At 39.7% G+C, this 13,092-nt stretch overlaps 1 protein-coding gene across 2 annotated transcripts in view; it reads left to right on the top strand.

Moving 5' to 3' along the window:
* Positions 1–3,961: 3,961 nt before the first annotated feature.
* The window catches only part of paplna (papilin a, proteoglycan-like sulfated glycoprotein), a 35,138-nt gene continuing 26,007 nt past the window's right edge, over positions 3,962–13,092 (top strand). For both annotated transcript variants that reach the window (XM_017690788.2, XM_017690789.2), the window contains exons 1-7: positions 3,962–4,103; positions 6,435–6,478; positions 6,845–6,958; positions 8,380–8,483; positions 11,141–11,201; positions 11,401–11,503; positions 12,672–12,802. In XM_017690788.2, coding sequence (XP_017546277.1) covers positions 6,902–6,958; positions 8,380–8,483; positions 11,141–11,201; positions 11,401–11,503; positions 12,672–12,802 — 456 coding nt within the window. In that variant the 5' untranslated portion in view covers positions 3,962–4,103; positions 6,435–6,478; positions 6,845–6,901. The remainder of the gene's footprint in view (positions 4,104–6,434; positions 6,479–6,844; positions 6,959–8,379; positions 8,484–11,140; positions 11,202–11,400; positions 11,504–12,671; positions 12,803–13,092) is intronic.

The raw sequence follows: 13,092 nt of genomic DNA on the forward strand, positions 1-13,092 counted from the left end.
CACTGTATTCAGTTATGTTACTGAAGAGTCCATTGTTTTTGATTTAATAAGCCTGGTAGATGATGGGAACACTAAGGGAAAAATTTCCTTGGAAATGGGTGCCCTGGCATTTTGTGAGGAGCTCTGTTAAGAGTGAAACTGGCATGTTGCCTAGAGTTGTGAAGGCATTAGTGGTCACCATGGGGACTGCCTGGCCAGGCAGGCAGGGATGATGACTGTGTATTGTGATTGTGCCATGGCGTTCAGCTTCATGCTGGGCCTTCGTTTAGAGGACTTTTTTATTCTGCTTCAGGACCTGCAAGCAGAAATTTTCGTGCAAAATCAAACAAATTTCATGAAACGCCCCTTTCGAGCATTACATTTAGGACCTAATAAAGTGCACTCCTTTCCTTTTGGTATATATACCCTTCTCAGCTAACTAAATACAAGTTCAGAGTTAAACTGAACAAACCTTGGCTTAAATAAACCAGCTGACCTCATCTGCCCTGGTCACTAACCACATTAATGGCAGCCTTTGCACATTACATCTGTACAATCATGTCCCACCTGATCGGACAGATATTTCTTGAGATTCATCCTAAAGACTAAATTGTTTCATCATAAATGGTTTTCAATCACTTAATTGTGTGTAAGTCACACCTGCATTGTTTTAACTGCTTTCTTTGGTGGAACTTTCTCAATCATGTAAACAACACACAGCCAGAGCGACCCAGGCTAAAGTACATCCTCCCCCATATAAACACAAGAACAGTTCGTTTTTTGGACATCCTGTATGCACAGAAACATCAAACATGCTACAGATATCAAATAAATCATAATTCAATAGTATTGTGCTAATTTACTTTTTATCATGTACATTTAGTTTTAATAATGTGGGTAATATATGTAATGTAACTCCTCATACATGCATAAAATCATTCTGAACATGCACTCTGCTTGATTCAGTCTTTGGTGAGTGTTTATAGCCGTGGGAGATGATAAAACAAGCTAATCCTCCATGCCTTTAACTCTGTATACATGTCTGGATCCACTGTCCCTAGACCACTGTCAACCAGCCACAATCTACACGGGGCACAGCCAAGGATAGCCCTTCTAAGGGGATTACAGAAAGTGAAAGAGGTGATGGGGGAGGGGGGTGGATGTGCCATCCCATGTGAGACGGCCAAGCAATCAAGGATTACTCCCTAAGTACTCGCTCAGGACACCGTCTGCAGGCATTCTCAATAACGCACCTCTGCTGTTCACATCTCCTCCATCAGGACCTGAAGCTCAGCTCTAGACCAGAAGCCATGTCCAAGGACAAGCTGGAAGGCCTGGTGAAACGCATGGAAGTGACCCTGTCTGAGATGGAGCAGCTGAAGCACCACTGTGGCCGGCAGAGTGAGGAGCTGAGCCAGCTGGTGGTGGAGCTCCGGAGGGAGAACCAAGAGCTTACGGAAAAGTACAACCAGCTAGCCCTGGACATGAAGGAGGCCAAGGAGATCATTGAGCAGCTGCAGGACACCAAGTACGCCTTCGACGCTAAGGAGAGGCAAGCCCAGAAACTTAGCCGACAACTCTGAAAGGACAAATGCTGGGAGGAGGTTTAATAGCCTTGTGTGGCGGTTTGTTCTGCTGAAGAGTGGAGAGTTAAAAGGGTAGGGAGGTGGGACCAAAAAATTTTCATACATGTGGGTTTAAAATCCATCCATCTGGGTGGTATGTGGATGTGGACGCCTCGTAATGTATATATTACATACAGTCTGAGTATGTGTATGTCTATATAATTACAATTTTTGGCAAACCATGGTTACAATGTAAAGTTAAGGTAATTCTAATGTTGATGTACATGCTGTACTTTAGCTTTCTATTTAAAGCTCTGGTTAGGTGTAATGAATGAGCCAGCAAACTGGAGCTTACATATATGCAAGTCTTGTATAATGGCTGTAAAGGGGCCTGGTGGAAGGGGCACGAAGGAATCACTGTCAGGTATTGCATGCTTTACGTATAACTGTAACAGAATAGATTGGTACTAGTATTGTGACAAGGACCAAATACCTTAAGCTAAGTGGCCTTTCGCCATTTGCCCACTGCAAACTTTTATTGGACACAACACCACATTAATGGTGATTCACACCTGCTGAATGTTCTTGAGAGGCGTGTACATGTGCACATGACAAAGTCTGCCAACGCAATCAACAGAGGATTATCTAATCAGGCTTAAAGTAGCTACCACCTTAGGGAGAGTCTACATGTGAGGTTGAATTGGCCTCTGCACAAGAGAGGTTGCAGAAGGCTTAAAAGAGATCCCATGGATGTCAGCCAAACACGTTTCGGATCCATTAAGACAGCACCTACGTCATGTGTTCTTTCACTCGTCACACATCCAATAGAAATATCTAATACCCAGGAGTCACCTTTCCACCACGACCAACTGCAAGTTCTCCAGGAAGCAATGTCTGGGGGCCAAAGACCTCTGCAATGGTGCTTTTTGGAGTCCAGATAAAGCCTCATCCTGTTTTCTTTTCATTTGACTAGTCACATTTTTAGAGGCACACAGAAATGAATCTCTCCCACAAGAGACCAAGAGACCCACCTCTAAGAGCAGTCACAGAGGGGCCCCTCAAAACCCTGAAAATGGAACGCAACCGGACCACAGCATTGCTACTGGTGCAACCAAACCTGAAGTGGGATGATTGCTTAGAAATTCATGTTTCCGTTTACCACTAGCCTTTCCTTAATTACAATTTGTTTTTGGTGTTTCTTCCAAAAGGGAGCTGTAGTTGGAATCCCTGTGTTGCCCACATCTCTTAAAAGCAGGGAGAGCAAGCCATTTTTGGAAGTGCGTAGTGGTAGTTTCCTTTTCAGAGCCCTCATTGTGGCTTCAGTGGTTTTTTCGTAAAAAAAGTCTGCTAGCTTTTGTTTGTATATTTTGTGCAATAATGTCTTAGTGTATATGTTTGTGTTAGCATGTGTTGTTGCATACAAGATGGAAAAATAATAAAAGATTATGGAATTTTCTTGTTTGAAACACTTTTCACTATGAAATTTTCCAGTTTTTTTTAGAGGGTTCATTCTCACTGTATAAACATTCACTTCAGAACTTCTGAGACACTCTACTCCTTATAGGTAGGTAGGTATATAGGTGGGTGGGGGGGGGGATAGATAGATAGATAGATAGATAGATAGATAGATAGATAGATAGATAGATAGATAGATAGATAGATAGATAGATAGATAGATAGATCCCAATCATGGTGTACTTTTGCTCAAATCCACCACCAGCACAACTGATTTAACAGACTAAACCAGATTGGATCATCTGTACAAATCTACAGATAATTCTCCTCCCTTGAGGTTTGGAAATGTTTAAATAAACACACGGACATACATAAAACCACTAGTTTTACAACTTATTTGTATTCATTATTGTTTTCTGGGCAAATAAATGCTTACTGCCCAAATAAACAGCTTTTAAAGCATACATTCCTCAGGCGCTTGAAACTAATGCAAACAGATTTTATGTTAAATAAGTCTGGGCTATTTCTACCGGTCCATTTGTTCACAGTGTTAAGGGCAGCTGAGACTGTCAAATTATTAAGCGAGACACAAGCTTTTGCGCTGACATTGACGACAAAGCTGGATTCAGGAGAAACGACCTACAGTTCAAACATCAAACAAAACATTCAACCTCTTAAAGTCTTCACGCTCATTCATAAACTTCATAGACACTTAAATATAGTTTAAAACTGAATGCGTGTTTGAAACGTGCAATTTGTGCTTTAACAGGCTGCAGTTGGTGAACAGACAGTTCTCTGGTACATATTACATAAAAGGAGAATCGCGTCCTGGACGGTTCTCTTTTCCTTGGAAAATGACACCTTGAGGGTAATTACCCATCATGCTTTTGGTGCTGGGGTGGGCTTGCCTGCGGTTTGGTGCAGTGCACCTTTAACAGGCTGCTTCCTCCAGCAGCGTGTCAGTGAGAGAGGGGCGCTCAAACATCCCCGTCAACTCCACAGCAGAGCTCAGCAGCAGCAGCAGCAGCAGCCGCCGCTCCACAGCCCGGCTCACCTCCACACGCGCTGAAAGCTGGAGCGCTTCACTTCCCTCAGCCGCAGCGGGTGAGTTCAGCTGCTTAGTCAGCTTCGCTGTTTCTGTCTGCCTCAGACTCGCGGGCTCCACTCTATCAGCTGCCAAACTCAGGGAGCAGTTTGCAGTATTACCATCGCTGGGTTTCCTGCTTTTTATCATTGACTGTGTTCAATATTGCAGTACACGCTTTGGCAGTGTAGGTCTTTCAGATGTAACGCGTTAAATAGGGGTGTGAAGTGGGGAAAGTGCGTCTCGAAGTCGAGTCAAGTTTGTTGGGCTAATCGTTAAATTTGTTTGGGTCCGGATTTCAGTTTCTGAGCACTTTGTTTCAGGGCGTACTCCACCCATACCTGCACAACACGCAGCCGCTCTCGACCGACAGGCTGTGAAACACGAAGCTGAGTTTGTTGTGGTGGTTATGTGCAGTGCTTTCCTTTCTGGCTGGTAGTGAAGTGACTCCTAGTGCCTCCTAGGAGTCCAGGAAAACAAGGAGTAGTGCAGCATGTCGTCACTGTCCAGGGAATAAATAAACCAACCAACCCTCCTCCCCAAAAAATAAGCTCCAAAGCAGCATTGGGCAATATGACAGTATATATTGTTATTGGGATGGATTTTGTTAACACAGTATAAAATACATTTCTGAACATATTGTGTATGTTTCAGTCTAAAGAGAGCAAAATAAGTCCCAGTTAACTGGATGTAGTGCAGCTCACTGTGCCAAATATTGAATAAGAATGACTATATTCACAGATTTTGATAGTATTTTTTTGTTAATGTAGCACTATTGCTTCTTTTTTTTCTAAAAAATATTAATATTAAAAAAATAAGATTTTCGCATTGTTATATTTTTGCCCACCTCTCCTTCAAAATGGCAGCTTTCTTGAGAACTTCTAGTGTATGTTAGTGTAAATGGATGCTATTCCAAATCATTTCAGAGCATATCGCTGCTGTCAGAACAAAACCTTGTATGTCCAAAATAAGAACTTTACAGGAGAAGGGAAAAAAAACGGCTTTACTTAATACTGAATGACATAATGTAAGTCAATGGAACCAGACATTTTCCAAGTAATTTGAAGCCGTTTCTTTTGGTCCATGCATCACAAAATTTAAATACAGTGCAAAGAGCAACAGGCAATTTTAAATTGTGTCATAAACTGAAAAACATCAAAAATAGAGATACGAGGTTTTGTTCCGCAGTGATGTGTGGCATCCAGTATAAAATTTTCACCAGCTCCTGTGCTCAAAAAGGGTGCATAAAATTAACATTGCAAATAAAATTGATGCATGTTGTTTTTTGAACAGCGATATGTTTTGTAACAGTTGGTGGCGTGTAAGTAATAGAGTTCAAGGTGTGCAGAATGAATTCAGATCAGCATCCTTTTTAAGCATGAAATAGAATATGCACATATACTAAGACAAGTACAAAACAGTCCTGTGGACTATCAGATGTATAATTGCTACTCTATTATGTAATATCGACTATACCCATTAACAATATGTACTCCTATTCAGAATTCTTCACCGTCCAGGTAGTAATCCAAGTATGAGTGGAGTGCGCCTCCAGATTAAACATGCTTTGTGTAATAACCCTTACAGGTGGCAGCATGCACCATCTGACAACAGCCACAGTCTGAAGGCCTCTCCAAAACTCCCAAAAAGTCTTGCAAGCCTTTTTTGCTGCGTATGTGTCTTAGCATGTTTTTTGTTTCTCCTAAGTGTCAGTGTTGTGTTTTGAATTGCTGGTTACCCGTCACTCCAATCATAGCATTCTCACAATAGACTCATAGAGGCACTGACACTGATAACGAGACTCAAGTGGATTCAATTATGAGAAGTTACATCAATTGGAACAACATAGGAGGCAGCAGGCTACTTTTGGAGAAGCTGTCATCCTGACATACTCCCAAATCACAGTTGGAGGTTGTTGCTTCCAGTTGACCACAGGCCTGAGAACTCCGCATCCTAAAGCTTTATGCTCATCAGGCTTGGCAGTAATGGATTTCTATTCCGGTTCATAGGGCAGTAGCCCCCTGCCGTCCTCATAACAGCCAGTAAAAACAAACAAACAGCCAGTTCTCCATCTGCATTCGCCTGGAGAGCATTGCAAATATCTCAATTAAGCAATTACATCTTCTCAAGAGAACAGGGCTCATGTTTGGGCAGCCCAGCACAAAGCGCCAAAGGAGATGGCTCATTGCTCTTTCCCATGACGGGTGGTTTCATACTGATTGTGTTTGCCTCCAGGGATGCTGCGTCCTCTTGGGATATAGAGTGCATGGAATTTTTGTGGTTTATCCAAATTAAGAACCAGCTAATGCTCACTTTTTGAATGATCCTTTTTTATTGTTGTTTTTTTGCAGGTTATTGAATGAGTGACTACCTAAACCACAGTGGAAACACCCAGGTAAAGCTGCCACTCAAATGCACAGCCATTTCCATAGCACATCCCCATTTGGTTTGTTTGTTATTGTGGTTTTATGCATTGGTTTTATGCATTGTGGATGTTCCATTGTGAATGTTACTTTTTTTTTAAATCCAAGAGTAGTACAGCATGTTTCACAAGATATCAGCTGGTAGTGTGTATACATTCTCACATTAGTGTTTACAGTGAAGAGAATCAATACATACCAGCACATTTTATTTCTATCTGTCCTCGCATACAAGGCTACGTACTCATACTCAAACCAATTGAAAACAGTCTTATTGAGTACCAGTAAGAGCACGTCTAACTCTGGATACTTATTCTGTGATATATTTGCATTCAACAAAGGTTCATTCCCTCAGAGGTACATCCTAAATAGGAATCAGCTGTGTCCTGAAGTGAACAATGAAGCTGCTGTTGGCCGTGGCTTCCCTGCAGTTAGTCCTGGCCTCTGTCTACATGGTAAGTGGAGTGAGTGAACAAAAAGGATAAACTAAGATAACAGCAGTGCTGCAGTGCAGAGCCAGCCAGATGTTTTAGATAAGGCAAAGATAGGCAGTGTAGCTGGGGGCAAGTGGATGTTCGTTGGTATATGTTCTGGGATTAAGTGTGACATGACGTTAATCTTGTTAGCATTTTTGACTAATACTCCAATTTTCTAACTGCATGCTGTTTTGTGGTATGCATATGACCTACAGGTGGGTGGAGTAGTTTACACACACATCTTGTTGCTGTGGTAAAATAGCCACTCAAGTAGAAGTAATTACCCCCTTAAAAAGAACTGTGCAGATATAACAGGTCAGGAACTGAGGGTTCTGTTCTTTTGTGTGATGCATTCTTAGTTTTAAGTAAAACATGGGGTTAAATTAAGTTTATTAATGATTTATAATGAATAAACGTAACCATTTAAGGTCAGTTCCCCACTCATTTTAAGTCTAGCGTGGAGTAAAGAATCTCTGTTCAAAATGTGATGTAAGGCAGGATTAGGCTTAATCCCTGTCTGGGAAACTGACCTGTAATGTATATATTAGTAACTAAATGAATTAGTAACTAAACGTTAATGACTAAAATGTATGTAAAACAAGTAGATTATTTTCATCACAAAGGTATTGGAATTGTAAAAGTATGTTTATTTGCCATTTGAAAATATTCAAAGTGCATATGCATCAAAATGTTACTTGTATAGAGTAAATCTAACTAAATGTGACTACTACATACCTCTGGTACATGCCTGTGGACAAAAGGTTGGAATTAATGAGTGAGACATGGCTTTATCTAGAAACCACTGTGACATCTTGTACTTTCTGCCTGGCAAATCCCAGGACTGTGGTGTGGCTCATGTTGGACTGTTCATGTGTGAGCTAGTCCTTCTCAGCTCTGTGGAATACTGACTTACTGCTTTCTTGTTTACATTAAATGAGTAAGTTAAATCAGCTGTAAGATTCACAGAATTAACAATCAGGATGTTGTTGCTGTCCACAAAAGAAGTATCTCCAAAATGATAGCTTTACAGGAGAAGGCAAAAACCTTCCTAGCTGCTACTACAGGTTAATCTGAAAAGATTTTATTAATTAATTAAGTAATTTTTAGGTTTTTGAACAGTCAATTCCTCACAAAAATACACAGTAAAATAGACTGTGAATGTGGAAAAAAAAACATGAATACATAGATGAGTGTTTTTTGTTGGACAGCAACAATATGCATGTATATAACTTGGTATGTACATATGTGCAGTGAACACATTGTGAACACATTGTGTTTTTTTCTGTGATGTTCATGCAGCCACAAAAGTGCGACTGGGTTGAGTCCTTAAAGTATTAAGTTACAGCTAATACAATTTGGTGCTGTCCAAATAGACAAAAGTGTGTGTGATGTATTTTCAGCTGCCCAGTGGTGATTACTGGGACGAATGGGGACCATATGGAGAGTGCAGCCGCACGTGTGGCAGCGGGGTAACCGTGAGGATGAGGCGTTGTGTGACTCAGCGGTAAGCAGGCAGCTCACAGACACTTAATTGGGCATCATCATGTCTGGGTGTGTCAGTGTAGCCTCAGGCTGAGAATTGTTTAGCAGTTCAGATTCTTTTTGAAATGGATAATAGGTTTGAATCTGGGTCCGGTACACACCATACAATGATTCAGCTATGCTGACATAGTCCTTTACAGTAAGTCCATTCTTTTGCCCATGGGGGATGTCTTTGTAGACTGTAGTCAGGTGACCAGACCAGAGATTCTTTCTCTTAAACATTCTTTTCATTCAGTTTACCTGAAAAAGATGTCCTGCAGTCAAATCCCTACTTGTGTGTCCAGTAGGGTTCTGTTAGATTTACAAGCAAAAAACTTCACAAGATTTTCTGTTACTCTGCGGTGACTAGTATTGCCGACCCCATTCAAATCACTATTGAAAAATGTCTATTGAACTTTATGATAAAAGCAGGCGTTTCCCAGACAAGCCCTAAGTTAAAAGCTTGAGTGCCCTTTGCTGTTTACTGCTGTCCTTTCAGAGTAAGAAGATTGGAAACTTACGTTTTTCTGCACTCTAGAATAGAGCCAAGAGGAAAATTTTGAGCCTGATACCAATTTTTGAGGCCAGTAATTGATATCAGTCTATATAATTTTATATTTTTATTTTATATTTTTATATTTTTACTCATTATGTAATATTCTCATCTAAATAATGTAATATAGCACTGAGGAGCTACCCAGAATACTTTGCAGTGTTGGTTTCTGTTGATCAGCTCCTATCTATCCTTTTTTTATTAAGTCTTTTTATAAAAGATGATTTTGTGTTGTAGCCTGTTATGCTACAATACATATATCTATATGCATATCAGGCTAAAAGGATTGTTTGGATACATTTTGCATATTTTTGTAAAAACAAGCGTGATGTTGTTCATCATTTCATCCTGTATTATTATTATATACATAAAGTGATTGGCATAACTGTCAAAGGTTTTGCTCAGTTATTGGTAGATGGCAAGCTAGGAACAAGCTGCTAATCATCTGACATATCATCGGTTACATTTTTGCTGATAATAATACCATGCTGATATTGACCGATATTATCGTCCAACTAATATATCAGTCAAGCCCTTCTCTTTAGTATTTAATATAACATTCATTTAGTATTTAATATAACATTCTCTGAAATCCAGTCATGCTAGATTGTCATTGTAACTGAGTTGGCATCTTATATATTCACTGTAGATCAGGTGGTAAATACTTATAAGTGAGGGGATCATGCTGTAGCCTCTAACTGTGTGCTTCTAAAAGTGTAAGCTTGTTTGAATAGGCTGGCTCAAGAGAATCCTCACCAGCTTAGCGTTGTGTCCATAAATCTTGCCTGAGTTGGAATCCAGCTTGCATGTTCTCTCTTGCACCTGATGATGTGAGCAGTGCTTCCAAAGAGGAGACGTTGTGTCTGTCAACCTCACACCCTCTGTTTGAGTGCAGGGTTCCTCGAACATTTTGAAATGTTCTGTTATGTTTTTGTAATATCAGTATGGTAACAAAGTATAAATATGTATTCAATATGAATTTAATCGTGGTACAACTGTCCTCTTAGAAGAGAACTGTGTATGTGATTGTGGGTAACCACAAAATTGTGACCAATGGGAGGAAGTGTGAAGTTTAACCATAAAAAATCCAACAGTTCCTCAGATCTTTATACTGTCAAAGCAAGTGTATTTTGCACCAGCCTGCATCTGGTCTGCCCACCTGATTTAAATGATGCCTGTAAAGTTTTGGCCCTCAGGCACTAGAAAACACGCACTGTAGCTAGAAAGATTATGTTCACATATTACGTGTCAGACAAGCTGCGGCACTGAGTAGGGCGAATGTGTCAGAAATTCCCAAAGAGAGGCATTTTGAAACTTAAAAAAAGAAACTGACACGACTCTGCACACCCATACACATGCACACAAATTCACCTTACTTCCAGACACGATTCAACCGGATGTAGTCAAGATCCAATTTTGTTTTTCTTTTTCAGGAGACGTTTTGTGTCTGTGTCTGTTCAGTCACCACACCCTGCAAACCATTAGTCTAAGAATATCATTGTGCTGACTTGCTACTCTGAAATGGGAAACTCCAACAGCTGTAATTAGTTCTGTTATATTAGTTCAGCTTGTCCTTGATGTCATCCAGAGTGCCTAATGTTATATCATCTTTCCTGACCAGACAAGTTTATATTTTAGTCTGTGAATAATTTGTTAAAACCTCTCTGAATTGGCATCAAAATGATCTGCAGGGCTGAGGGGAGAGGCACTAACACACCCAGATTCCATAGTTCAGTGCCAAGCCGTGTACTTGTGCAGTATGTTGTATGAGTACATGAGTTTGTGTCACCCTGTACATAAAACTAAAGAAATGTCAAATTCCCTCACATGTATTTTTGTTTTTGGTCTGCTTATTAATTGAAACAGGTGTCCTTTAGTCTACTCAAAACAGTTTCAGGTGAATGAGTTCATTAACTGTGTTAATACTAATTTAAATTTCATCTGATGTTGAAAATATTGTAATATTAAATTTTATGAAAAATGCCCAGGACAGATTACCATTTTGACAGCGGTTCTACTCAATGCTTATGTTTCTTTGTCATTTATTCAGTGTCATAATGTTTTTTATGCAACTCTGCTGCTCTCAGGACTGATGGAGGGCACAACTGTGTCGGACCCGATAAGTCGTACCGCTCTTGCAATATTCAGGTACAATCCTAAATAACCCTTAACACATATGACCCATCTGATCTGCAAAAAAAGAAACATGCAGACAAGCCTGTGCCCGCTGTAGTTGAGAGTGTTTAAATGGCTTTCAGCACTCTCTCTATGTCTGTCTTTCTGTTTCACTGTAAATTTGCTAGTCTCTTCTCATTTACCTGTTCTCGTTTTGATTATTTCCTTTTAGGACTGCCCTGAGGGATCCAGAGATTTCAGAGAGGAACAATGCTCTCAGTTTGATGGCACTGACTTCCATGGAAAACTCTACAAGTGGCTGCCTTACTATGGAGGTATGTACAAAGCAAGACTGACAGTTTTATTACTTTCATAGTACTTACTGAGTAATTGTTTTGTATGTGTGCTGTGCTGAATTTACTTAGTTCAGATGTATTCATATCCAGTACAATTCATTACATTACCACAATTTTATCTTTTTGTTTACTTTCTTTATCCTTTATCTTTGGGCGGTTTTTGTGTTGATGTACTGTCTTTTAAGCATATGGAAATTATGCACATGTGTGGATCAAGTAAATTCAATACATTCATTTTTGCACTGCCTTCAATATGAAAATATTTCTACTTGAAACGTTAACCTGTCCAGCTTGTATATTTGATTTCATTGAACTTCAGATTGTGAAATAACAGAATAAGTCAACATTAACCATGGAACCAGAATTTTTTCCAAGTCGTTTTGGGCTGTTTCTTTTCTTCCATTCTTTATTAAATTTACATACAATGTAAAGGGCAACCAGCATTTTCAAATTATGTCACAAACTGAAAAATGACAAAAATGGAGATACAAAATTTTCTTCTGATGGCAGTGAATAATTGGTGTGTTACATTCTGTGAAGTTATGTGATGTTAGGCATGGCCAGTATGGCAGCATTTAGTGTTACGTCTGTCACATTGTTTTTCTGAGCATCTGTCTTCAATACACTGATCATTAGATTAATAGTTTTTGATAGTATTTTTATACTCAACCTCAGAAAAAATAAATATGTATTGAGTAAATATTTTAAAGTATTATGATATTATAATTTTGCCATCTCCATTTGAAGTTCCTCATCTCAATTTTAAGGCAGTAGGGTTATCTTACCACTAAGTGTTATAGACATATCATCTTAAATGAGATTAAATGACCATGAAGTTTCATTGTCCAAACATTGTCCCATGTAAGATTTTATTAGAGTCTTTCACATCTTTGAAAAGTATAAACTTGCAGAGGAGATTGTAACATTACAAAGGCCAAAAGACATTCATTACTGCCGCACATTGCTTATTTGCACTGATATTAAATGAATGTGACAAATGATATCCACCTAAGGAGGCCACATTGCAACATAATCTGCTATTCTAAGTAACTGCTGGCTGTTTTGTTTAGGTCTGCCTGTCCAGACATAAACAGCAGTGGCTTGTCTTTGCATTTGCTTTGAATATGACCTGTTCTCCTCTTCACAGCGGAAAACCCATGTGAGCTGAACTGCATCCCCAGAGGAGAAAACTTCTACTATCGTCACCGCTCCTCAGTGGTGGATGGCACACCCTGCCACCCAGGCAGGAAGGATATCTGTGTGGAGGGAGTCTGCAGGGTGAGCATCAGTGGCCAACACAATGCTTTACTAGTTTTAGCAACCACTGATATCTGCATAGATTTTACTGTATATTTGTATGGTAATCCAGATTAAAGCGGCTGTTCGTCTGCTGCCTTCTTTATGTTGTGTCACAAAAAACAATGTATTTACATGTATCCATCTTTTCAGCCTTTTTGTTCCTACTGTCTAGTCCCATCCATTCTCTTGATTTTATGAGTAGTATTTCAGCCTGGTTTGCTTTTTGAAGGAGAGACAATACAGGGCAGCCAATCAGAGTAGAGATAATT

This window comes from Pygocentrus nattereri, chromosome 10 (genome assembly GCF_015220715.1).
Source record: "Pygocentrus nattereri isolate fPygNat1 chromosome 10, fPygNat1.pri, whole genome shotgun sequence".
Classification (NCBI taxonomy): Eukaryota; Metazoa; Chordata; class Actinopteri; order Characiformes; family Serrasalmidae; genus Pygocentrus; species Pygocentrus nattereri.